At 47.6% G+C, this 25,611-nt stretch overlaps 1 protein-coding gene across 1 annotated transcript in view; it reads right to left on the bottom strand.

Moving 5' to 3' along the window:
- UXS1 (UDP-glucuronate decarboxylase 1) overlaps positions 1 to 25,611 on the bottom strand; it is a 94,400-nt gene that overhangs the window by 14,592 nt on the left and 54,197 nt on the right. Inside the window, 2 exon segments of the mRNA XM_075334261.1 lie at positions 9,172 to 9,215; positions 11,235 to 11,354. Coding sequence (XP_075190376.1) covers positions 9,172 to 9,215; positions 11,235 to 11,354 — 164 coding nt within the window.

Below are 25,611 nucleotides of genomic sequence, written 5' to 3'. Positions count from 1 at the left end.
CAGCTCCTGGGCTGCATTCTGGAAAGGTTCCTGTTATTGTGCCCCCTTTGATACCAAAATAAATACTTTACAAAGTCTTACATTTTTGTATGCAAATTTTTTTTATGTACACAGGGGCGGGCTCTTTTGCGTCCGTTATTCTCCCTCCTGCCACTTTATGCCGTCCCTCATCGCTCATTTCCATAACTGAGGACGCCGCCCAGTGCTCCAGAGGTCCCCGCGCATGCCCAGTGCCACTCTCGCGGGAGTGAGCACTGGAGTGTGACCGCTGGCACTGGCTGACCGGAGGCAGAGGGGAAAGCGCGGGCACGAGATTATGGGCGGGTACTTGCTGATGACAATCACAGTGCCGCCCATAATCTTCCGCCTGCGCAATCACGTCACCAGCGGTCACACTGTGCACAGTGCTCAGTCCCGCGAGAGTGGCACAGTGCATGCGCGGGGACCTCTGGAGCACTGGGCGGCGTCCTCAGTTATGGAAATGAGCGATGGGGGACGGCGTAAAGCGGCAGGAGGGAGAATAATGGACGCAAGAGAGCCCGCCCCTGTGTACATAAAAAAAAAAAAAAAAAAAAAAAAAAAAAAGAAGGATTAGCATACAAAAAGGTAAGACTTTATATAAAGTATTTATTCTGGTCTCAAAAGGGGGCACAATAACAGGAACCTTGCTAGAATGCAGCCCAGGAGCTGCAGAGGGGGAATCTTTTAGGTTTATTGCAACATTTCTGCTGACAGGTTCCCTTTAAAGAGACTGTCCACTACCCCTACTCATAACTGGTAGTTACTGTATTTCTTTTTCTGATTTGTACCTTTCTGCTTCACTTCCTTATTCAAAAGGTCCCAGCTCTGGTCTCATTCCTTTTTATTCCAAATCCTTTGCTCCCTTCTTACTACATTTCTCCTCATGCCTTTTCCTAAACTACAAGCGGCCAGTGTGCAAACCCCAGTAAGTCCGCCCAAACCGTGGACTTACAGGGATATTTGTAGAGTGATAAGAGTGAGCGCAAAGTGAGCAAAAGTGCACCAAATGAGAGCACAGAGCAAACGAGCACATAGAGCTAGAGATATATACATACACAGATTCCCCCTCCCTATCACAAAAGTGAGTACACCCCTCACGGTTTGTTTAAAATATTTTATTCCATCTTTTCATGGAACAACTTTGATGATATGTCATGTTGATACATTGTAAATTAGTCCATGAACAGCTTGTATAAGAGTGTAAATTTGGTGTGCCTTTTAACTCAAGACACAGCTATTAAGGTCTAAACCACTGGCAACAAAAAAAAAAAAGAGTACACCCCTAAGTGAAAATGGTCAAATTAAGCCCAAAGTGACAATATTTTGTGTGACCACCATTATTTTTCAAGCACTTCCTTAACTCTTGAGCCTGGTGTTCACTAGAGCGTCACAGGAGGAATCCTCTTCCACTCCTCCATTATGATATCATGGAGCTGGTAGAGGTTAGAGACCTTGCACGTGTCCACCTACCCTTTGAGGCCCATGACAGCACCACACGAGAGGGATTTGCCCCACAAGGACAGGAAACCTCCTGAAAAAAGGGTGGAACTTTCCCTCACATCAGTCTGCTTACAGAGCATGAGAGGTCGTCCTCCTACATAATTATACCCAAACCAGTTATAAGAAAGATAATATGCTGTCATGGGCCCTGGAAAATCACATTACGGGTAAGCAATTTCGTATTTTCCTTTTCTCCATTTACATGAAGCATAAATCGCCTAGGGATGGACCCCCGCTAGCAGAACCCTTCTCCCAATGGAAAGGTTGTCAGAAGAAGATCGATCCAATCGATAGTTTCTATAGAAGGTTGAAAGGTGAAGACCAAGTCACTGCCTTACATATTTGGTCAAATCGAGGTCTACGCTTTCTCTGCCCATGAATTCCGAATTGCCTTCGTCAAATGGGCTTTAAACACCTACCAGGTCTGAATTACCAATGGCAGAGTAGGTCTAATAGGTTCTCTAATCCACCTAACTACAGTACCCTGTCAGGTCCCGAGTCTTTAGAGCCCTGAAAGGAGATAAACAGTGACCAACTCTTCCTTCAGGCTTTGGCCTTTAAAACGTACTTGAACAGGGACATTTTCACATCTAAGGTGTGAAACTTATTCTTCTCTGGGTTACTAGGCTTAGGTTTAAAAAGGATGACAGTATAATCTCCTGACTTCAAATGGAATCTAGATGCTACCTTCAGAAGGTAGACCGGTTCTGGTCCTAGAACCAATCTACCATCAAACACTGCCATAAAAAAGGGGATCCGCTGATGAAAACTGGATATCATTAATCCTACGGGGAGAGCTCAGCATCACCAAGAGCATGGTCTTCAAGAAGAGGGTTCAAAGGGAGCCCCCATTAAAGCCTCCAGCACTAAGTTTAGATCCCAGGGAGGAACGGACCCTGACTAAGGAGATCTGGGACATGTGGAAGGATCCAGGGATCAGAAATAGACATTAGCTTCATCCAATAAAACCATGACCTCTTCCACCAGAATGGGGCTATCAGGCTTGCTCAGTCCTGCTGTATCTTCCGCAGGAATGCTGGGATCATCATTGTAGGAGGAAAGGCATAAATCATCTACCATGTTAGGCCTCTCCCTGGGATTTAAGGAACCGAACTTCCCTACTTTCCTGTTCCAACAGTTTGCAAAGACTATACTTGGAAGGCACCATAGGTCCACCATCTGTTGAAAGACACGGATTTAAAGCCCACTCCCACAGTTTCAGACAGCTATTGCTTATCAAGTCAGCCCTGATGGTTTTCCTTCCCCTTTACGAGCAGTGCCGACAATGATAGCAGGTGCTCTTCTGCCAATGCAAAAGATTTCCTCTGCTACTGGCAGAGATTTCAATCCAGTTTCCCCTGATGGTTGACATATGAAACGGATGTATGGTTATCTGAAAAGATATGGACATGCAGATTCTGGAGAATTTAAAGAAAATGCGTCACTGAATATTTCACTGCCAGAAGTTCCTTTAGGCTGGAGGAACTCTTGTGATGACCAAGTACATTGGGCTTTGTCATCATGAGCCCCGCAGCCTCTCGGATTACATCAGAGATTACTATTTCTATGAACCGAATAACCCATGGAACCACTTTTGATAACTTCTCCACACTTAACCACCATGCAAGGGCCTCGGTTGCAACTGTGAGAGATCTAAATCTTTCTTCTAAACTCCTTTAGCAGTCCTTTGCCAAAAAGCACCTCCCGCTGTAGTCTACAAGTAGTGTGGAATTGAGGCCACAAAACTGCTGGAATGTGTGAAGCCCCACAGGTGCGGTGTAGCGGTGCATTACCTTTAGGGACTCCACGTGATGGGACGGTTCTGGTCACAGGTAGAGAACCTTCTTGGGATTGTCGTGATGCCACTCTCAGAATTGCGGTCAATGGGGACCGCCACTGCAGATTAAGGGATGCCTGAGGCTTATGGTGGGTGCAGTCAGTTGTAATAGCCTCCTGAGAGTGAAGCAAGCCCCAGGGCCCTGTGTAGGAGTGTGGAACCACAAGTCGCAGAATGACTCACACGCACAAGCAGAATTTCTTTCAGGGGTTTTACTCACTGTTTGGTGGTCTCTGTGAGGTGCCAGGGCGACACGGTGATAACCAGGTGGAACCAGGAATTCCAGAAGGCCGTTCTGAGGGTAGCTCTCCACTCGCCCTCCTTGCACTCCTTTTGTTTGGGAGGATCCCTTACTTGAAGTGTGGTAGGATCCCTCCAGGGAAGCTGTTTCTAAACCCCGCTCCCCTCTCTGGCCCGTCTGCCGGCAGCGTGACCTTGGTGGGATGGCTTCTGGCCCTGACCCCTTATGGGCCTGGTGATCGCTGCTTGGCTCGGACTCTGTGGTGGTGGTGAGGGCATGAAGTACCCCCATCTGATGGTTGAGCAGCTCTGGATGATTTGCTGCCTGCTCTGGGGACCTGTCTCCCCTTGCGTGATGGAATACCAGGGATCTCCTTACTCAGCCACCCCTTTCTCTAGGTGTCTTTCAGGCCGACCCACAGGTACCCTTTCTCCCCAGTGTTCAGCTACTGCACTCCTCAGGGCTTGGCTGACATCAGAACCCCTCTGCTCCCTTCCAAACTCCTCCACACTCTGCTTCAGACTGCTTGCTCCTCCTTCTCTTCCTGTCTGCCCTGCTTCCTAGCAACCAGCCTCTGAGCACACCCCTTGCAGGGAATTGAAAGTTAACCCCTTCTGGCTACCCAAGGGTCCCTTCTAATGGTGTGCAAGACCTGGTCACTATGTGTTTGTGTGTGCACCTCATCCTGGCCTTTGGAGATTACCTGGAAGCACTGCCCCAGCATGGGTGCAATACTCTGTGGTGCCTGACCAGGTCAGGGGCGCCACAGATGCACAAAGTTAGATACCCTAAACAGAGAGATATCGCTTATCAGAGCGACACAGAAAGATTGCCTATAGTTTCCAAAATTAGGTATAAAATCTTCTATTTCTTTTCCTCTAGTAAGAAAAATGTGTCCCTGAATCTTAAAAATGACATGGGGGGGAGCCACTTTTGAAAATCCAGTCTTTTTTTTTTTTTTTTTTTTTTTACATTTAGCAGCCAACATAAACCCTACAGGGTACCTTTGACCCTTGCTAACCGACCCTACACTGTTCTGCTGAACTGTCTACTACCAGAAAATCTTCCAGGTATGCTATAACTAGTGTATCTTGTTCTTGAAGATGCAGTTACCGCTGCAATCAACTTGGTAAAAAAACCTCTTGGGGTCATGGACAGACCACAAGGGAAGTGTCCTGAACTGCAAATGTCTGACCTAGTTGTTTATGGGATAGGCTACTATCAGATTATATTTCTGATTTACTATATGGATCAGGAGATTGTAATAGGAGTCCTTTAGATCCAGCATGCTCATAAAATAGCCTGGGGAAAGCAGAAAAAAAAAAAAAAAAAAGGGAATTTTATAGCGGATCTTAGTGACTCCATCTTGAAAGCATGATAAACCAGGAATCTGACCAGCTTCTTCAAATTGATGATGGGCCTGAAGGAGCCGTCTGTTTTACTAGCCAAGAAAAGAGGGTGGGGGGGGGGGAATAGAATCCCCCTCCTACTTATTCTGCTGAACCTTCTGTGAGCGCCTGTTTCCATATCAGATAGAGGACCTCTGTTTCCAGGGCTGCTTGCTGTTCCAGCATCCTTCTGAAGAGTCAAGACAAACTACTGGAGGAACCATTAGAATTTTAAGCTTTAGGTCTTACTATTGTATTATTATATCCAGGACCCAAGCGCTGGAAGAGATCTTCACCCAGGTAGGGAAGAAGAGAGTCTTCCTCCTAACTGGTAACTGGGGAACAGAGTCACTGGGATGATTTGTTCCCTCTTGAGGAGGGACCACCAAACAGGAACCCTCTGTTCTTAATCTTTTGGTCACCCACTTCTGATCTGTGGAAGGTCTTTGATCATATCTTCTCTGGAAGGATCTCTTATATTCTGGGATGGACAGATTAAGGAAGTCTTTTTTTGATGAAGAGGGCAATGACCCCACTCTTAAGGGCTTTAATTTTATTATTAACAGGGAATGTACAACTTAATTTCAGTGATGTCTATAGTAGCTCTTACAGCCTTGACCAGAATATCAGTGTCTTCAGTAGAGAAAAAGGGTCTGCCCTCTGCAGAGCAGTAAGTAGAAGGAGAGGAGGAGGAAACATACAAATCACATTCACCCTCGGACTTATTGGACTCACTAGAACAAGAGGACATTACCCCGAACCTAGATTTTTCCTGGCTTATCCCTCTTGATGCATTAAGGATTTAAGGACATTTTTTACTTCAGCTTTAAAAAGGGAATCTGTCAGCAGGATTTTGCTATGTAATCTGAAGACCGCATGCTTTAAGGGTTAAAACAGAATTCAGAGATGCCAGTCTTGTCGATCTGTATATTTGCCAAGTTTGTGTAACCAGCAGGACTAATCATTGCTTGGCCTACAATGTCACTTGCACAGCAGTCCGGCACACCCCCTCCTTGGATTGACACCTCTCTCTCTACAGAGCCCTTGGATCCACTGGAGGAGGACAGAGTCAGCAGCTCCTCCTTCCACCAAAGCGTGTGGGTAATATAGCAGAGGCAATGATGTCACTTGATCACATCTGCTGTATGGAGTGCAATGAAGAAAGGATCAAAAGCGCTAGGAAAACTGAATTTAGGACAGTGTGTGTTTTTTTGTGTGTTTGAGAGGTGTACCTGTATATAGGAGGCCCATACTGTATATAGGAGGCCATGTGATGGCCTACCTATATTCTGTGTAAGACATGTGTGAGATCACTGTATATGGGGGCTTGTATTTGGTTCATACTGTATATAGGGGGCCATGTTAGGTTCATTGTAAGCGGGGCAGGAGTTGGGGTGTGGGGGAAGTAGTCTGAATACTGAATTGTCACTTTAAGATTGGGCAGAATAACGATCACAAATTCTGTTCAATATTTACATATTAATTATAATTTTAATTTCAGCCCTCACATAACACCGACATAAATCCCAACTACCATTACCCAGATTGCTACCACACAAGAGTATCAGGAAGAGCCGACACAATGTTCCATCTCTAGGGCGGCTGCAGGCTGCTAATTTTTAGGCTGGGAAGGGCCCAATAATCGTGGACCTTCCCAGCCTAATAATCAGCCTGCAGCTGTCTGCTTTACCTTTGCTGGTTATAAAAAAAAATTAAAAAATAAAATAAATAAAAATAGGTGACCCCCATGTCGCTTTTTGTCATTTAATTTTTTTTTAAATCATAAAATTTCACCGTGTGGACAGCTTTTTATGTCTATGTGTTTATATATCTGTCTGTATCTCTATTATCCATCTCTGTAGTATTCGTTGGTGTCCAAAAAACGCCAGAAATACTTCAGTGAAACATGTATGCAAAAACAGAGCAAAAAGATACAGAAATGGTGCAAAAATTTCAGCATCCGAATACACAACGTGTGCACATAACCATTCAGAGAATACCTGTACAAATAAGATAAGACTTTAGAGAAAGGGTATGTGCTGCAGAATATTTTGGTGCTATACAAAAACACTATTACAGACATACCCCAAAAGAGTTACAAAAGAATTGCAGTGCATGATGGTCTTACATAAGTATAGACTCCGGGGGCAAACTACAAATGCACATCACAGTTTGCAGATTTGTATTTCGAAAATATTTAGAAAACCATGCATTATTTCCTTTAGGCTAGGTTCACATTTCCGTTGTTTATGATCAGTCACAATCCGCCGCTCTGATAAACGACGCAATCCGTTTGACATTCCGTTGTTTCCCATAGACTTGTATGAGCGGCGGATTGCGACTAATGCCCTTGCGTTGCATCCTCCGCCCGACTGATCAGTCGTGGAACGACTGGCTGTCGGGCGGCAGGAACGCAGCATGTAATGTTTTTTGAGCAACGGAATACTTTTGATTTCGCTGCGCATGCTCTTAGCGGCCAAATGATCAGCTAAATCGCCGGCTTCTGTGAGCGATCAGTCGCTCTCAAAAGCCGGCGGCCGGGAGATCAGCTGATCGCTCACAGAAGCCGGCCAATCAGCTGATCGCTCACAGAAGCCGGCTATTGTGAACGATCACTCGTTTTACAACGGAATCCGCTTTCCCGTGACAATGAATTCCAATTCTTGTCACCAGTTGTACAACGCATCAGTCACAAGCGTCAAGCAATGCATGTGACTGATGGAAAACAACGGAAATGTGAACCTAGCCTTATACTTTACAAATGGTTGTTACTTTGTGTTATAGCACATAAAAATAAAAATTTCAAATTGTGGGTATAATGCGAAAAAAAAACCAAAATAAAAAAAACCCCGAACAACTGGAAGTTTACAGGGTATGAGTACTTTTTCAAAGCACTGTAGCTGTAAAGAATGTAAGATCAATCCAGCCCCCACCCCTGACTGATACAGAAAACTCCAGAATGCTCTATTCTGTCTATAGCACTTAGCCATCTTCAGCAGTCGCAAAACAATGGACAGAGATTGAGCATTTCCCATAGGTCAAACCCCCAAATATAAAAGCATGATCACTTATCCTGTAGATCGCTAATACCTTGCCAAGTTGGAACCAAGTACCTGATAACTATTTCCCACTTTATCTTACAGCTTTAGTTAATAAAAGGATAGAGTGTACTTATTAAGCACAAGACTGTTCATTCAGACTTTATGCAATTACAATATTGATTTATTATTCCATATGTCTTAGTAATTGCATAAATTGGTCACTAGAGGGCAATAAAACCGTCATTTATGCCCAAATTTAACACCATAGAAGTATGAATGGACCCATAGAGACGTCATTTATAAGATTGCAGTAATTCTACATTATGCTCAGTCACAACATTCAAGCAATGCTACACGGAGTTAAAGGATTACCAGGTTTAATTCATAGATTACTAAAATCTATTTCCATCACTTCCCTCAAATATAAAATGTATTAGTTGAAAATTTCCATTAAGTGAAATCTGTCACCAGGTTTTCCATCTGAGAGCAGCACAATGTTATGTCACTTATCAGGTTCAGATAATCAGCGGTGGGGATGTGGTTAGGCTACATGGTAGCAGGTTTACTAGTCTTCTAGTGATCATTTACTGCCATTTGATCAAAACTATAACAAAATCAATCAATTAAGAGTAGTGTTGAGCGAGTAGTTGACTATTCATACTCACTATGCTGTTAGTGGGTACTGTCTGCTACTCGCATATTCGTTACTTGTAGCGGACACAATGTAAGTCAATGGGAAATACTCGCTAAGTAGTGAGTAACCCGAAACCCGTACTATTCACACGAATAGTACGGCATTAGGGTTACTCGCTACTTAGCGATTATTTCCCATTGACTTACTCATATATTCGTTATGATTAGCGGGTGCAATGTAGCAAACAGTACTCGCTAACTGCATAGTGAGTACGAATAGCTACCTACTCGCTCAACACTCATTAAGAGACATCGAAGAATCAGGGTCTCCATTTATATTACATGCTGTTCTAGGATTAGGTGGCAAAAGCCTTGTGATACTCCCTTTATTACATTAAAGTGAAAGGACCCAAGATAAAGATTGAACTTTAGGAAAAAAAAAAAAAAAAAAAAAAAAAAAAAAAAACAAAACACCCAAACCACACACAAGCCAGAAACTCACGTACTAACCTGACGTATTGAAACGCCCTGGTCTGTGATCCTGACCCATATACCTATGGAGGGAGGGGGAAAAAATAAATAAATAAATAAATAAATAAATGAATTAGAACTTAAAAATCCCTTATCTCTAAATACAACAAAGCTATAAAAAAGGAATTCAGTGATATTCTAATGGTCATGTCACACACAGTGACGACGTCGCTGCTTAGTCACCATTTTCTGTGACGTAGCAGCGACCTTGCTAGCGATGTTGCTGTGTGTGACATCCAGCAACAACCTGGCCCCTGCTGTGAGGTCGGCTTTTGTTGCTGAATGTCCTGGACCATTTTTTGGTCGTTACTCTCCTGCTGTGAAGCACATATTGCTGTGTGTGACAGCGACAGAGCAACAACTGAATGTGCAGGCAGCAGGAGCCGGCTTCTGCGGACGCAGGTTACCAAGGTAAATATCGGGTACCCAAGCAAAGGCTTGGTTACTTGATATTTACTTTCATTACCAGCGTCCGCAGCTTCTTGAAGCCGGCTACCTGCTCCCTGCACACGTAGCCAAGGTACACATCGGGTAACTATAAGCAAAGCGGTTTGCTTATTAACCCGATGTGTTCTCTGGCTACGAGTGCAGGAGCCAGCGCTAAGCGGTGTGCGCTGGTAACCAAGGTAAATATCGGGTAACCAAGCGAAGCACTTTGCTTGGTTGCCCGATATTTACCTTAGTTACCAAGCGCAGCATCGCTTCCACGCGTCGCTGCTGGCTGGTCGCTGGTGAGATCTGCCTGTTTGACAGCTCACCAGCGACCATGTAACGGCGCAGCAGCGATCCTGATAAGGTCAGATCATCGTCTTGATCGCTGCTGCGTCACTACGTGTGACCTAGGCTTAACATAATGCTGTAGGAAGAACAGCTCAATACACAAAACATGTGAGGCAGATTTCTTATAACTCTTGCGTGTAAAGCAAATAATTCCAAAAACAACATCAAAATTTCAATTTAAACTCTTGGAGACGTGGACATTTTTTTCCCTCCTTCAAAAAGGGAATTTGTCACCAGGTTTTTGCCACCTTATCTGAGAGCAGCATAATGTAGGGGCAGAGATCCTGATTTTAGTGATGTGTCACTTACTGGGCTGCTTAGTGTAGTTTTGATAATCTACTGCCGATTATGTGATGTGATTACCATTAGAGGACTACTTGGCGTGCTGCAGGTAGTCCAGCATATTCATGAGCTATATATAACTGCTAGATCTGCAGCAGAGAAAACATTGATGTTATCAAAATGACAGCAAACGGCTCAGTAAGTGACACATCACTGGAATCCGGGTCTGTCTCTAAATTATGCTGCTCTCAGATGGGAAGCAAAAACCTGGTGACAGATTCCCTTTACCTGTCTAGAGTCACATTTTGCTGCGCTTTTATTATTCCATTTAATATAGTTAGCTCTGATCGCAGCAGTTCTGTCAAGTGCAAGTGGTCTAGCAAGGTCTGCACTGTGTACAAGGTTCAGTCAGTTCCATAGAAAGGTTTTGTTTGTTTCTTAAGTAACTTTATAAAAAGACAGTAAAATATTCTGTATAACAAAAAAAAAAAAAAAAGCAGTAAAGGAGGATGCAGCGGAGGGCACCAAGGCAGAAGAAGACACTGCGCCGAGGTGTGACGTTGGGGACGAGGCACGACAAAGCTACTCATTTTGTGAACATATAGTCATGCAAAAAAAAAAAAAAAATCAGGAGAAAGCAACGTTAAGACTTTTGGACCCAAAAAGTGATGAGCGAAATCTCGATACAATAAGGTTCAGATGCCTTTCCATAAAGCAAGGCAAGAAAACCTTAGATAATCTTATTTATTAGAGATGAAACGTCCAAGCTCACTACATTCCTTCATAAAGTCACAGTAGATTCACCTTCATGCATCCATCACGGACTATAGAGATCGATACTTTAATCCCACTAAAAGGTTTGTTGCAGAAAACAGAATGTGCGGAGGTGTGGAACAGACCGGATGGAAAGGCCAATCTTCAATTAGAAGAAGCCCATTAGCGGTCCCTCAGACCAATATGGCTTGCCATTTTGTACTTACAGTTAACGGCTCTCCCTGTAGTGCTTGTAGTACAAAGTTACTGACAACTCTTCCATCGTTCATGTGCATACGTGGCCCAAATGTATTAAATATCCGAGCAACTCTGACCTCCACACCTTCCTGCCAACAAGAAAAGCAGTTTAGAGAGCATATTTTGCTTACAGTAAACAAAATGTAAAAATTTGGCTGGGAATTAAATTAAAGCCATAGTAAACCCCCAACCCCCCCCCCTCAAAAAAACCCAAACAAAAACAAAAAACAAACCAAAAACACACACACACACACACACACACACACACACACACACACACACAATTATTTTTCTGTTTTTCCATATCACTCAATACAAGTTTTTTTTGTTTTTTTTTATTATGCGTTTATGAGCAGACTACTACCCGGCCTCCCGACTTGGTTTGCTAGGGGAAGTTACCCTCTTGAATGGCTCACAAGACAAAATCAGAAACACGGCTGCACAGGTGGCTCAAACCGTGTGCAGTTTTCAAACCTCCAGTGTTGCCTCTGAAGCTGGCTGGACCCAGCAATCTGGGTAGCCTCAAAAGTAAACAGCATAGCAGGGTTTCACTGCTATCAGAGGTGCCTAGGGTACTAGGAAAGGATACCAGCAAACTGTGCAGGCTAAGTAATGTGCAGCGTACTAAACTATTAGAAAGCCTTCCATTATTAAAAAATCCTCTGTATTCTTAAGAAGTTGCAAAAGTTACTTGGTTTTATATACCAATTTAACCAATTTATGATGAGAACCCGTTTAAATGTTTCCAATAAGTTGTGATGATGAGTTTTTCTTGGGAGGGTATGATTGTTTTATAATGATCATGTTACACAGTGAAACCTTGGATTAAGAGTAAGGGTACAGTCACACTTTAGCGACGCAGCAGCGATCCCACCAGCAATCTGACCTGGTCAGGATCACTGCTGCGTCGCTACATGGTCGCTAGTGAGCTGTTAAACAGGCAGATCTCACCAGCAACCAGTGGCCAGCCCCCAGCCAGCAGCGACGTGCAAGAGACGCTGCGCTTGCACGGAGCCGGCGTCTGGAAGCTGCGGACACTGGTAACTAAGGTAAACATCGGGTATGGTTACCCGATGTTTACCTTAGTTACCAGCGCACACCGCTTAGCTTAGAGTGTGCAGGGAGCAGGAGCCGGCACTGGCAGCGTGAGAGCTGCGGAGGCTGGTAACGAAGGTAAATATCGGGTAACCACCTTGGTTACCCGATGTTTACCTTGGTTACAGCTTACTGCAGGCTGTCAGACGCCGGCTTCTGCTCCCTGCACATTCAGATTGTTGCTCTCTCGCTGTCACACACTGCGATGTGTGCTTATCAGCGGGAGAGCAACAATAAAAAAAACGAACCAGGGCTGTGTGTAACGAGCAGCGATCTCACAGCAGGGGCCGTGACTCAGCAGCGATCTCAGTAGCGATCTCGCTGTGTGTGAAGTACCCCTAACTTGGTTTAAGAGTAATGATTTACAATAAGAGCAAATCCTCACCGTGCACACTTCTGGTTCTGTCCTTTCACAACACTCGGCACTGTTGTAGAGGTAACTTTCTGCACATATGTACGGTATACCATTGTACAGTACACAGACATATAATCATATTTATCAATATGCATTTGTGGATACAGTATTGTACTTTCTGCTATTGCTTGTACTGTAGTCTAATTTCCTGTGCAGTATCCCTACACATTCAGTTTAGTTCTGCCCTTATTTTGGGGAGAATAGATTTGGGGTATTTTTTTTTGTGTATTGTACTAGAATAAAAAGGTTGTCATATTTATACTAAATTTTTTTTTTGTCTATAGCATACCTCCCGCACACCAACAATTCTATAGTAAGCTAACACGCAGTTAAATTTGTTTTCTTTTTATGTTTTTTTACTGCAGAGTATTTTGTATTAGTGCACTGTAATAATTTTATATGAATGCAGTACATTATGTATTACTTTAATAAGTTTGTATAAATGCAGTAAATATTTTTGGGTTATGGAACAAATTGTCTGCATGTCAATTATTTCCTATGGGAAAATTTGCTTTGATATAAGAGTAACTTTGTTTAAGAGCTCACTCCCAAAACCAATTATTTTTTTAACTTCGTTTTATTAACAATTTCAAAACATGGTACAACTGACATTTGCCATATAAAGATAGCTCCGTATATAGATAGTAATATTTAAATATAACAATAAACAGTCATATAAAGTCCATAATATCTTTAGCAGTTAAGTAGTATGGATAATAACATTGTTCTATCTTATCATTTGCATATATATCTAATTTTATATTGAGCATAAGAACAGCTGTAACTATCAGCATGACCATATTTTGAAAACAAGATAGAAAGAGGAATAGAAAAAGGAAGAAAGAAAGAACAGCCACATTGCATTATTATACCTCAATATACTATTGGACAGTGTTTCATATCCCAACATCTAACGGGAACCACCATTATCCGCATAATCTCCCTCAAACCTCTGCAAGTGTGTCTGGAGAAGAATTCCACAAACCCCAGATTTTGTTAAATTTTCCCGGGCACCCCCTATTATAATATACCACCCGCTCATAGACTATGGTTGCATTGACTAGTTTAACCCAGGACCGCACAGTTAGATTCGAATCTCCCATCCACCTCAGAGCTATTAATTTCCTAGACAGAAACAATGTCTCTCTGAGGAATATTGTCATGTAATGATCCCAGGACTCTTCCTCCACCACCCCAAACAGGTATATCAAAGAGTCACAGAAATGAGGAATCGACCCAATCGATGTCAGCAGAGATGTCACTCCCCGCCAGTACGAAGATATATTGGGACAGCTCCAAATCATATGTATGAAATTTGCCCCCGAGAGATGACACCTCGGGCACTCCGATGTACGAGAACGGCCCATACTAAATAATCGAGTTGGAGTAAGGTATGCCTGGTGGACAATGTAACATTGAATCAATTATTAACCGAAAGGGATACCGCAGTCGGAGATTCCAATATCTCTTTCCCATTCCTCTCCCTGTAGAGAGGGAATTAGAGATTTCCATCTATCCTGGGCTGGCAAGGGGTCAGACTCCACCCCCACTGACAACAGGCAAATATATATAGCTGAGATGAGGCCTCGAGGTCCTTGTGATTTTAGAAAACCTATCATAGGAAGTGATGATATCAATTTCCTCACTCCAATTTTCTGTATGTGGGATTGAATCGCTGTACGAATCTGCAGGTATCTAAAGAATTGTGATCTTGGAACATTATATTCAATCTGGACTTGTTCAAAGGACTTGAAGGTTGTGGTTCCCGGGACAAAAAGATCACCTAATGCACTGACGCTGTGAGTGGCCCAGAATTGCGCCGAGGGGTGATCTCTCAGAGTATGGAAGTGGCTATTCCCCCATAATGGGAGTTCCGCCACCACCCCTTCGAAGTGTACCACCCTCTTGGCTTGTCGCCAGACTAATCTTGCCAACCTGAGGAGGGGTAATTGCCATGGTGTTCTCAGTCCTTCTGATTCCAGAAAACCCACTAAACAATCAGTCCCAGCCGCGTGTGCCAAGTGACTCTCAGAGTTTGGCAGCTGACATCCAGGCATCCAAGTCTCTAGTGCCCTAAGCTGTCCCGCGAGGTAGTAGAGGAAGAACTCCGGTAACGCCATCCCTCCCAGTCTTTTGGATCTCTGTAAAATGGATAACCGAAGTTTGGGTCTGGATTTCCCCCATATGAAAGAGGTAGTAAGCGAGTTCAACATTGAGAAGAAGGATTTGGGTACTGATACTGCACTATGTTGTAGTGTATAACTAAGCTTTGGAAGTAATATCATTTTGATTAAATTTATTCTGCCAACCACTGACAGGGGTAGCTTGCTCCACAAGTTATATTTAAGTTTAACGTGCTCCAGAAGTGGTGTTATACTCGTCTGCAGGTCTAGTGTATGGTCTTTCTGTATGTGTATTCCCAGGTATTTAAAGCTAGTTACCACTTGCAAAGGTGACCTACCCTCCATTGAAATTCCAGACCCATGCATTAATGGCATCAAAGCCGACTTATCCCAGTTGATGCGTAGTCCCGAAAACTCCCCAAATGTATCTATTGTGTCTATAACCACCGGTAGAGTCTCTTGCACTCTATCTAAGACAACCATGTCATCCGCATACAATCCTATTTGATCTGTTCGGTCGGCTATAGTGATTCCAGTGATCTGTGGATGAGAGCGGATTCTAATTGCCAAAGCTTCAATAACTAGTGCAAACAATGCTGGAGACAGAGGGCATCCCTGTCTTGTGCCCCGGTTCAATGCGAAGGGTGTAGACATAGCACCATTGACTAGTATCCTGGCTGTCGGGGACCTATACAACATATGAATCCAGTTACTGAATTTAGGCCCAAAAGCAAATCTCTGGAGGCAGGCAAATAAAAATGGCCATTCTACAGAGTCAAATGCCTTGGCCGCGTCCAGCGAGGCCAAGGCCCACTCGTTCTCCTGGACCAGTGTGCTATATTGCACTATGGACTGGACCCGTCTTATATTTATAGAGGTGTTTTTCCCAGGCATAAATCCGGTTTGATCTGGGTGAACTATACTCAATATGACTGAATTAAGCCTGGACGCCAGTATTTTGGTAAAGATCTTGTAATCCACGTTAACTAGGGATATAGGACGGTATGAACCGCAGTCTAGTGGGTCTTTACCCTCCTTCCTCAGCACGACTATATGTGGTTCGTACAAGGAGGCAGGTAGAGAGTCGCCGGCTGAAAAATGTGAGAAAACCTCTAAAAGAATCGGGGCCAATACGTCACAATATTTACTATAGAATTCTATGGGAAGGCCATCTGGACCCGGGGATTTCCCCCTAGCCATATCAGAGATGGCAGTAATCACTTCATCCAGTGTGATGTCCGCCTCCAGAGACTCCCGTTGTGATTCACTCAAAGTGGGAAACTCCAAATCCGACAAATATGTCACGCAACTTTGAACTCCATGAGGATTTCTAGATGTGTATAGGGTTTTATAGTATTCACAAAAGCACTCTAAAATATCCTCAGGGGATGTAGCTATTGAGCCATCCATCCTCCGTATACCCAATATTGTATTTGAAGTGTTGTGTTGCCTAACCATATATGCCAATAATTTACTGGATTGATTTCCAAGCTCAAAATATGATTGTCGGGTAAAGAACAATTTGCGTTTGGACTTGGTCTCAGAGTGCTGCATATATAACCTATATGATTGCATCCAGGCCGCCATATTTCCATCGGTTGGGGCCGATATATATATTGCCTCTAAGTCCCTAAGTCTCCCCTCTACTATATCATCCTCAGTTTTAGTCACTCTTTTAAGATATGTTATGGTTGAAGACAAACACCCTCTAAGGTAGGCTTTAAGGGTGTCCCACACCAAGTTAATATTCCAGGGTTTAGGGTGGGCTTCCAGGAAATCCTCTATTTGGGTCAGAGTTCTATCACTTTGATCTATTAGTTTTAGCCAAAAGGGGTTTAACCTCCAAAAGGGTTTACCAACACCTTGGTTAGTCTTCATAGTAAGAATCACTGGGCTGTGATCTGATATGCCCCTGACCCCGTGTACCACGTCATCCACCCAGGTTGCGATATTGCTCGACCCAAAAATATAATCTAGTCGGGACAGCGTGCGTCTAGTAGAAGAATGACATGTATATTCTCGGGTGTTAGGATGCCGGAGTCGCCAAAGGTCAATCCACCCACCTCCCTCCGCGCATTGCTGCAAATCAGTCAAGTGTATGGCCGAATGTTGTCCCCCCCTCCATCCATCCATCCGAAACCTGTCCTGCTCCTCATTCATCACAAGATTAAAATCCCCCATACATAACACATAAGCATCTGGATAATTGAGGGCAAAGCTCATTGCTTGTTTAAGAATGGAGATGCGAGCTGGCGGGGGGTTGTAAATACATAGCACATAATCTCTAGATTTTATAGACGCATATATAAACACAAATCGCCCCTCCGGGTCACGCCTCACCACCTTCACTTCCCAACGGATATGTCTATGGACCAATAGAGAGACACCCCTGGAGTAGCTGGTGTGGAACGCATGTGCCGACCATTGTACCCACGGTTTGTTTACTAGTCTGGCTGTGTCCCGTGTGAGGTGAGTCTCTACCAGTACCACCAGTTGGGCCTTGACTTGCTTAATTTGGGAGAATACCTTAATACGTTTTTTGGGCGATTTAAGGCCTCTGACATTCCAGGTCATAAATATTAGCTCTGACCCCATATCACATAGATCTTTTTATAGAACCAGGATCCCAGGTATAAGACGCTTTCTGCCCTGCAAGTAAGTGTGGTTAACCCTCCAACAGTAATAAGCCTGTCCCTGCAAAGAAATAAAGCTAATGCAATTGCAGCTGTAAACATATAGAACCAATATCGAACTTCAGGACCTTTCCGATAAGTCCTGTAAAACATTTCAAACATCAATGGGGATACCACCACTGAATACAGTGTCCTGGTATAGGTGGTATAAGGGTGCACAAGATAGGGCTCCCATTTCACAAGAACCAATTCCTGGCCAATTCCTCCATAACTCGAGCCCAAAACCAATTATGCTCATAATCCAAGTTTCCACTGTACAGATAGCATTTTCTGTAGCAAGAACAAACTGAAATAAAAATCTCCTCAAACATGTAAAGTTTTGTAAAAACAACAAAAAAAGTATATAAGAAATGCAGCTCATAACCGCAAATCTGAAGCAATAATCCACCACCACGTCTACAAAGAATGTATCCGTCATGGTTAATAGAAGAGGTCATTTCTGGCTTGTAGAAACACATTATGTTTTACATAATGAAACACCCTTGGAAATGTATTCGAGTCAGAAGAAGAAAAAAAATAAAAATTAACAGCATTGAAAGTGATGTCAGACAGCCATGTTTCCTTGGAAATGGTCTCGATTTCTATAGAGAATAATCCATATTTCAGTTTGATCCATATATTAATGAAGTTAAAGTGCTTAATTCCATTTCGTAAGACTACCGATCCCTGTTGACATCCCAGTGAAATTTCATTCTGGGTGAATCCCAATGTATAAAAAAAAAAGTTTATGGTTTACTAACACAGGCAGGGCTGTATTTTGCCTTCATGCTGCCCTAGGCACTTTAAGTGGTCGCGCCCCTTAGTGACAACGTAAAACTGAGTTTTCGCACACGACATCTGTTTAAGGCAGATCTACTCTGTAGCACACTTTAAAAAGTATCAATAAGAAACGAACCCCCCCTCCCCCCAATGGGAATCACCACAGGCACATCAAAACATAGCATGAGTATAAAATATTCCCACCACACCGTCCCCACTTATATACTGTGACTGTGACACTGCCCCTAATAAACACCACTCTGCCCTCCCTTATAAACTACTGTATATCCACCACACCTTCCTCGATTATGAAATATGATCTGTACATTGTGAGGAGGGAGCAGCATGATGTGAGGACAATGCCCCATGCATGCTGCCCCCTCCTCACAATGTCCCATGCATGCTGCCCCCTCCTCACAATGTCCCATGCATGCTGCCCCCTCCTCACAATGTCCCATGCATGCTGCCCCCTCCTCACAATGTCCCATGCATGCTGCCCCCTCCTCACAATGTCCCATGCATGCTGCCCCCTCCTCACAATGTCCCATGCATGCTGCTCCCTCCTCACAATGTCCCATGCATGCTGCCCCCTCTTCACAATGTCCCATGCATGCTGCTCCCTCCTCACAATGTCCCATGCATACTGCCCCCTCCTCACAATGTCCCATGCATGCTGCCCCCTCCTCACAATGTCCCATGCATGCTGCTCCCTCCTCACAATGTCTCATGCATGCTGCTCCCGCCTCACAATGTCCCATGCATGCTGCCCCCTCCTCACAATGTCCCTTGCATGCTGCCCCCTCCTCACAATGTCCCATGCATGCTTCTCTCTCCTCACAATGTCCCATGCATGCTTCCCCCTCTTTACAATGTCCCATGCATGCTGCCTCCTCTTCACAATGTCCCATGCATGCTGCTCCCTCCTCACAATGTCCCATGCATGCTGCCCCCTCCTCACAGTGTCCCATGCATGCTGCCCCCTCCTCACAGTGTCCCATGCATGCTGCCCCCTCCTCAGTGTCCCATGCATGCTGCCCCCTTCTCACAATGTCCCATGCATGCTGTCCCTCTCCATGAGCTCCTAATGCTGCCTTCCTCTTTTCCATAATGAGACCTTCATGTTGCCCCACTCATGCTAAGACCACCACACTAACGCTTATGCTGAGACCCCCCCACACACACTACCCCACTCTTGATATTGACTCCCCTACATTGCTCCACTCCATACTGATCCCACACATGCTGCCCCTTCTTCACAATGAGCTCACAATGCTGCCCCCTCTTATTCTGTGTCCTTACACTCCCCCCACCCAATCGATTTTGTCATTGCACTATCCCTCATCCCTTGTCCTCTGTCTCTAGTATTAGCCCCTCTCTCCCACTCCCCCAGCATCAGCCTCTCTCCCCCAGCATCAGCCTCTATCTTCCCTCAGCATCAGCCTCTCTCCCCGTCTCAGCCTTTGCCTCCCCCCAGCCTCAGCCTCCCTCCAGTCTCAGCCTCAGCCTCCCTCAAGTCTCAGCCTCAGCCTCAGCCTCCCTCCAGTCTCAGCCTCAGCCTCCCTCCAGTCTCAGCCTCAGCCTCCCTCCAGTCTCAGCCTCAGCCTCCCTCCAGTCTCAGCCTCAGCCTCCCTACAGCCTCCCCCCAGTCTCGGCCTCAGTCTCCCTCCAGCCTCCCCCCAGTCTCAGCCTCCCTCCAGTCTCAGCTTCTGCCTCCCTCCAGCCTCCCCCCAGTCTCTGCCTCCCTCCAGCCTCCCCCCAGTCTCTGCCTCTGCCTCCCTCCAACCTCCCCCCAGTCTCAGCCTCTGCCTCTCTCCAGCCTCCCCCCAGTCTTAGCCTCTGCCTCCCTCCAGCCTCCCCCCAGTCTCTGCCTCTGCCTCCCTCCAGCCTCCCCCCAGTCTCTGCCTCCCTCTAGCCTCCCCACAGTCTCAGCCTCTGCCTCCCTCCAGCCTCTCTCCAGTCTCAGCCTCTGCCTCCCTACAGCCTCCCCCCAGTCTCAGCCTCTGCCTCCCTCCAGCCTCCCCCCAGTCTCAGCTTCAGCCTCCCTCCAGCCTCCCCCCAGTCTCAGCCTCCCTCCAGTCTCAGCTTCAGCCTCCCTCCAGCCTCCCCCCAGTCTCAGCCTCCCTCCAGTCTCAGCTTCAGCCTCCCTCCAGCCTCCCCCCAGTCTCAGCCTCCCTCCAGTCTCAGCTTCAGCCTCCCTCCAGCCTCCCCCCAGTCTCAGCCTCCCTCCAGCCTCCCCTCAGTCCCAGCCTCTGCCTCCCTCCAGCCTCCCCCAAGTCTCTGCCTCTGCCTCCCTCCAGCCTCCCCCCAGTCTCTGCCTCTGCCTCCCTCCAGCCTCCCCCCAGTCTCTGCCTCTGCCTCCCTCCAGCCTCCCCCCAGTCTCTGCCTCCCTCCAGCCTCCCCCCAGTCTCTGCCTCTGCCTCCCTCCAGCCTCCCCCCAGTCTCTGCCTCTGCCTCCCTCCAGCCTCCCCCCAGTCTCTGCCTCTGCCTCCCTCCAGCCTCCCCCCAGTCTCTGCCTCTGCCTCCCTCCAGCCTCCCCCCAGTCTCTGCCTCTGCCTCCCTCCAGCCTCCCCCCAGTCTCTGCCTCCCTCCAGCCTCCCCCCAGTCTCTGCCTCCCTCCAGCCTCCCCCCAGTCTCTGCCTCTGCCTCCCTCCAGCCTCCCCCCAGTCTCTGCCTCTGCCTCCCTCCAGCCTCCCCCCAGTCTCTGCCTCTGCCTCCCTCCAGCCTCCCCCCAGTCTCAGCCTCTGCCTCCCTCCAGCCTCCCCCCAGTCTCAGCCTCTGCCTCCCTCCAGCCTCCCCCCAGTCTCAGCCTCTGCCTCCCTCCAGCCTCCCCCCAGTCTCAGCCTCTGCCTCCCTCCAGCCTCCCCCCAGTCTCAGCCTCTGCCTCCCTCCAGCCTCCCCCCAGTCTCTGCCTCTGCCTCCCTCCAGCCTCCCCCCAGTCTCTGCCTCTGCCTCCCTCCAGCCTCCCCCCAGTCTCAGCCTCTGCCTCCCTCCAGCCTCCCCCCAGTCTCTGCCTCTGCCTCCCTCCAGCCTCCCCCCAGTCTCTGCCTCTGCTTCCCTCCAGCCTCCTCCCAGTCTCAGCCTCTGCCTCCCTCCAGTCTCCCCCCAGTCTCAGCCTCTGCCTCCCTCCAGTCTCAGCCTCTGCCTCCCTCCAGCCTCCCCCCAGTCTCAGCCTCTGCCTCCCTCCAGCCTCCCCCCAGTCTCAGCCTCTGCCTCCCTCCAGCCTCCCCCCAGTCTCAGCCTCTGCCTCTCTCCAGTCTCAGCCTCTGCCTCCCTCCAGCCTCCCCCAGTCTCAGCCTCTGCCTCCCTCCAGTCTCAGCCTCTGCCTCCCTCCAGTCTCAGCCTCTGCCTCCCTCCAGCCTCCCCCCAGTCTCAGTCTCTGCCTCCCTCCAGCCTCCCCCCAGTCTCAGCCTCTGCCTCCCTCCAGCCTCCCCCCAGTCTCAGCCTCTGCCTCCCTCCAGCCTCCCCCCAGTCTCAGCCTCTGCCTCCCTCCAGCCTCCCCCCAGTCTCAGCCTCTGCCTCCCTCCAGCCTACCCCCAGTCTCAGCCTCTGCCTCCCTCCAGTATCAGCCTTTGCCGCCTCCCCCCCCCGCATGCGCAGATCTCTGGTCTGCATTAGAGACACTCCCACGCTCCTTATGAATCCACTTACCTGCTCCAGTGCCCGCCACCATCTTCCTGTCTCACGTGAGTATCCTCTTCTGACACCAGCTTCCATCACGGCGTCATCCGCGGCGTCCTGCTGTGAGCTCTGCATGTGACGTCCACACAGCAGTGGACGCAGCACAGAGGAAGGAGCTGATTGGCGCGCGCCTGTGACCCCGGAAGTGCAGGCGCCGGCAGTTCCGGGGTCAATCAGCTCCCTGTGCTCGGCAGCCACAAAAAAAAAAATGTAAAAAAAAAAAAAAAAAAAATTTTTTTTTTTTTTTTTTTTTTGCTGCCAGAAGGTGCCGCCCCTCACAATCTGCCGCCCTAGGCACCGGACCACGGGTGCCTAATGGTAAATACGGCCCTGAACACAGGCAAAAACTATTGAAAGCCAACCTGTCAGCACAATTGTGCAATGTAAAAGTAAAGCCATGGGTGTAATGGCGCTGTAATACTGATTACACTGATGTCTATAAAGCAGAACCACAAAAAAGAGAATTTTGTTTACTTACCGTAAATTATTTTTCTTATAGTTCCGACATGGGAGACCCAGACCATGGGTGTATAGCTTCTGCCTCCGGAGGACACACAAAGTACTACACTAAAAAGTGTAGCTCCTCCCTCCGAGCATATACACCCCCTGGATGACCAAATCTAGCCAGTTTAGTGCAAAAGCTGAAGGAGGACATCCACCCACATGTAGAGATAGAGTAAAACCCGGAATAACCGGAACCTCTGTCTACAACAACAGCCGGTGAAAACACACGGAACAAGAACTGCCAACAGGCAACAGGGAGGGTGCTGGGCCTCCCATGTCGGAACTATAAGAAAAAGAATTTACGGTAAGTAAACAAAATTCTTTTTCTTCATCGTTCCTTATGGGAGACCCAGACCATGGGACGTCTCAAAGCAGTCCATGGGTGGGAAATAAACAGAAAACTGAGAAGTAGGCAAAACCTAACTTCACAAATGGGCAACAGCCGCCTGAAGGATGCGTCTGCCCAAGCTCGCATCTGCCGAAGCATGAGCATGCACTTGGTAGTGCTTCGAAAAGGTGTGCAGACTAGACCAAGTGGCAGCCTGACAGACCTGCTGAGCCGTAGCCTGGTGCCTGAAAGCCCAAGAGGCACAGACAGCTCTGGTCGAGTGCGCCTTAATCCCCGGCGGGGGAGGCACCTGAGAACATTGGTAGGCATCGGATATGGCCGACCTAATCCAACGAGCAAGGGTCGGTTTAGAAGCCGAGAGACCCTTGCGCTGACCTGTGGTCAGCACAAAAAGAGAGGTGCACCGCCTAAGAGCAGCGGTGCGTGACACATAGATCCGGAGCGCCCGCACCAAATCTAAAGTATGCAACGCTTTCTCAAAGCGATGCACAGGGGCCGGACAAAGGGAAGGCAATGAAATGTCCTGGTTAAGGTGGAAAGGAGACACCACCTTAGGGAGAAAGTCCGGAGTCGGACGGAGAACCACCTTGTCTTGGTGAAAACCCAAAAAGGGTGACTCCGAAGAGAGCGCAGCCAAATCAGAGACTCTCCTGAGAGAAGTTATGGCCACCAGAAAGACCACTTTCTGTGAAAGTCGAAACAAAGAAACCTCCCTAAGAGGCTCAAAGGGGGGTTTCTGTAAGGCCGTGAGGACCAGATTAAGGTCCCAGGGATCCAAAGGCCGCCGGTAAGGAGGAATGATGTGAGATGCGCCCTGCATGAAGGTGCGCACCTGGGCCAGTCGGGCGATACGCCGCTGGAACAACACTGACAGAGCCGAGACCTGTCCCTTGAGGGAATTGAGGGATAGTCCTAGCTGCAGACCGGACTGTAGAAAGGACAGGATGGTCGGCAAGGAAAACGGCCAAGGAGCATGGCCGGAAGAGCGACACCAGGACAGGAAAATTCTCCAAGTCTTGTGGTAAATCCTGGCCGAGGAAGACTTCCGAGCCTGAGTCATAGTGGAGATGACCTCGGAAGGAATGTCTGAAGCCGTCAGGATCCAGGACTCAAGAGCCACGCTGTCAATCTGAGAGCCGCAGAATTCTGGCGGAAAAACGGACCTTGTGAGAGAAGGTCTGGGCGGTCCGGGAGATGCCACGGCACCTCTACGGACAGACGGAGCAGGTCTGGGTACCAAGCTCGCCTGGGCCAGTCTGGAGCAATGATTATGACCCGACGGCCCTCCATTCTGATCTTGCGCAGGACTCTGGGCAAGAGAGCTAGAGGGGGAAACACGTAGGCCAGACGGAACTGGGACCAATCCTGAACCAGCGCGTCCGCTGCCAAGGCCTGAGGATCGTGGGAGCGAGCCACGTAAACCGGGACCTTGTTGTTGTGCCGGGATGCCATTAGATCCACTTCCGGAGTGCCCCACTTGCGGCAGATTGACCAGAACACTGCCGGATGCAGGGCCCACTCGCCGCTGTCCACGGTTTGACGGCTGAGATAATCTGCCTCCCAGTTTTCTACGCCTGGGATGTGGACTGCGGATATGGTGGACTTGGAGTCCTCCGTCCACTGAAGGATACGTTGAACTTCCAACATTGCTAGGCGGCTGCGAGTCCCGCCCTGGTGATTGATGTAGGCAACTGCTGTCGCGTTGTCTGACTGGACTCAAATGTGCTTGCCCGCCAACAGGTGGTGAAAGGCTACGAGAGCTAGGAGCACAGCTCTGATTTCCAGCATATTGATCGAGAGGGCTGATTCGGACGGAGTCCAAGTGCCCTGTGCTCGGTGGTGGAGAAACACTGCTCCCCAGCCGGATAGACTGGCATCCGTGGTGGGAATCACCCAGGACGGGATCAGAAAGGAGCGTCCCTGGGACAGAGAGAGGGGCCGAAGCCACCACTGAAGAGAGCTCCTGGTCTGTGGCGACAGAGCCACTAGCCTGTGCAAGGAAGAGGTCCGCTTGTCCCAACAGCGGAGAATGTCCAGCTGCAGAGGACGCAGATGGAACTGGGCAAAGGGAAACGCTTCCATTGACTCCACCATCTGACCCAGCACCTGCATGAGGTGCCTGATGGAATGACGGCGGGGCTTCAACAGAGAGCACACCGCCAGATGAAGGGACTGCTGTTTGCCGGCACTTGTGAAGCTGCCCTTAGTCAGAGTCTCGAATTGCACCCCTAGGTACGCAAGTTTCTGGGTCGGGGTCAGAGTGGACTTGGGCAGATTGACAAGCCACCCGAATTGAACAAGCGTGGCGAGAGTGAGCGAGACACTCCGCTGACAGTCTGCACTGGATGAAGCCTTGACTAGAAGGTCGTCCAGGGAAGGAATCACTGCCAACCCCTGGAGGTGCAGAACCGCAACCACTGCTGCCATGACCTTGGTGAATACACGAGGGGCCGTGGCTAACCCAAAGGGGAGAGCCACGAATTGGAAATGTTCCTCTCCGATTGCAAAACGTAGCCAACGCTGGTGTGAAACTGCAATTGGCACATGCAGATAGGCATCTCTGATGTCGATGGATGCTAGAAAATCTCCTTGAGTCATTGAGGCAATGACCGATCGCAGAGATTCCATGCGAAAGTGCCGCACCTGAACATGCTTGTTGAGAAGCGTGAGATCCAGGATGGGCCGGAAGGAACCGTCCTTCTTGGGGACTAGGAAGAGGTTTGAGTAGAA

Source organism: Anomaloglossus baeobatrachus, chromosome 2, assembly GCF_048569485.1.
Source record: "Anomaloglossus baeobatrachus isolate aAnoBae1 chromosome 2, aAnoBae1.hap1, whole genome shotgun sequence".
Classification (NCBI taxonomy): Eukaryota; Metazoa; Chordata; class Amphibia; order Anura; family Aromobatidae; genus Anomaloglossus; species Anomaloglossus baeobatrachus.
Note: the sequence above shows the minus strand (reverse complement) of the source record. Positions and strands in the feature narration are given on the sequence as shown.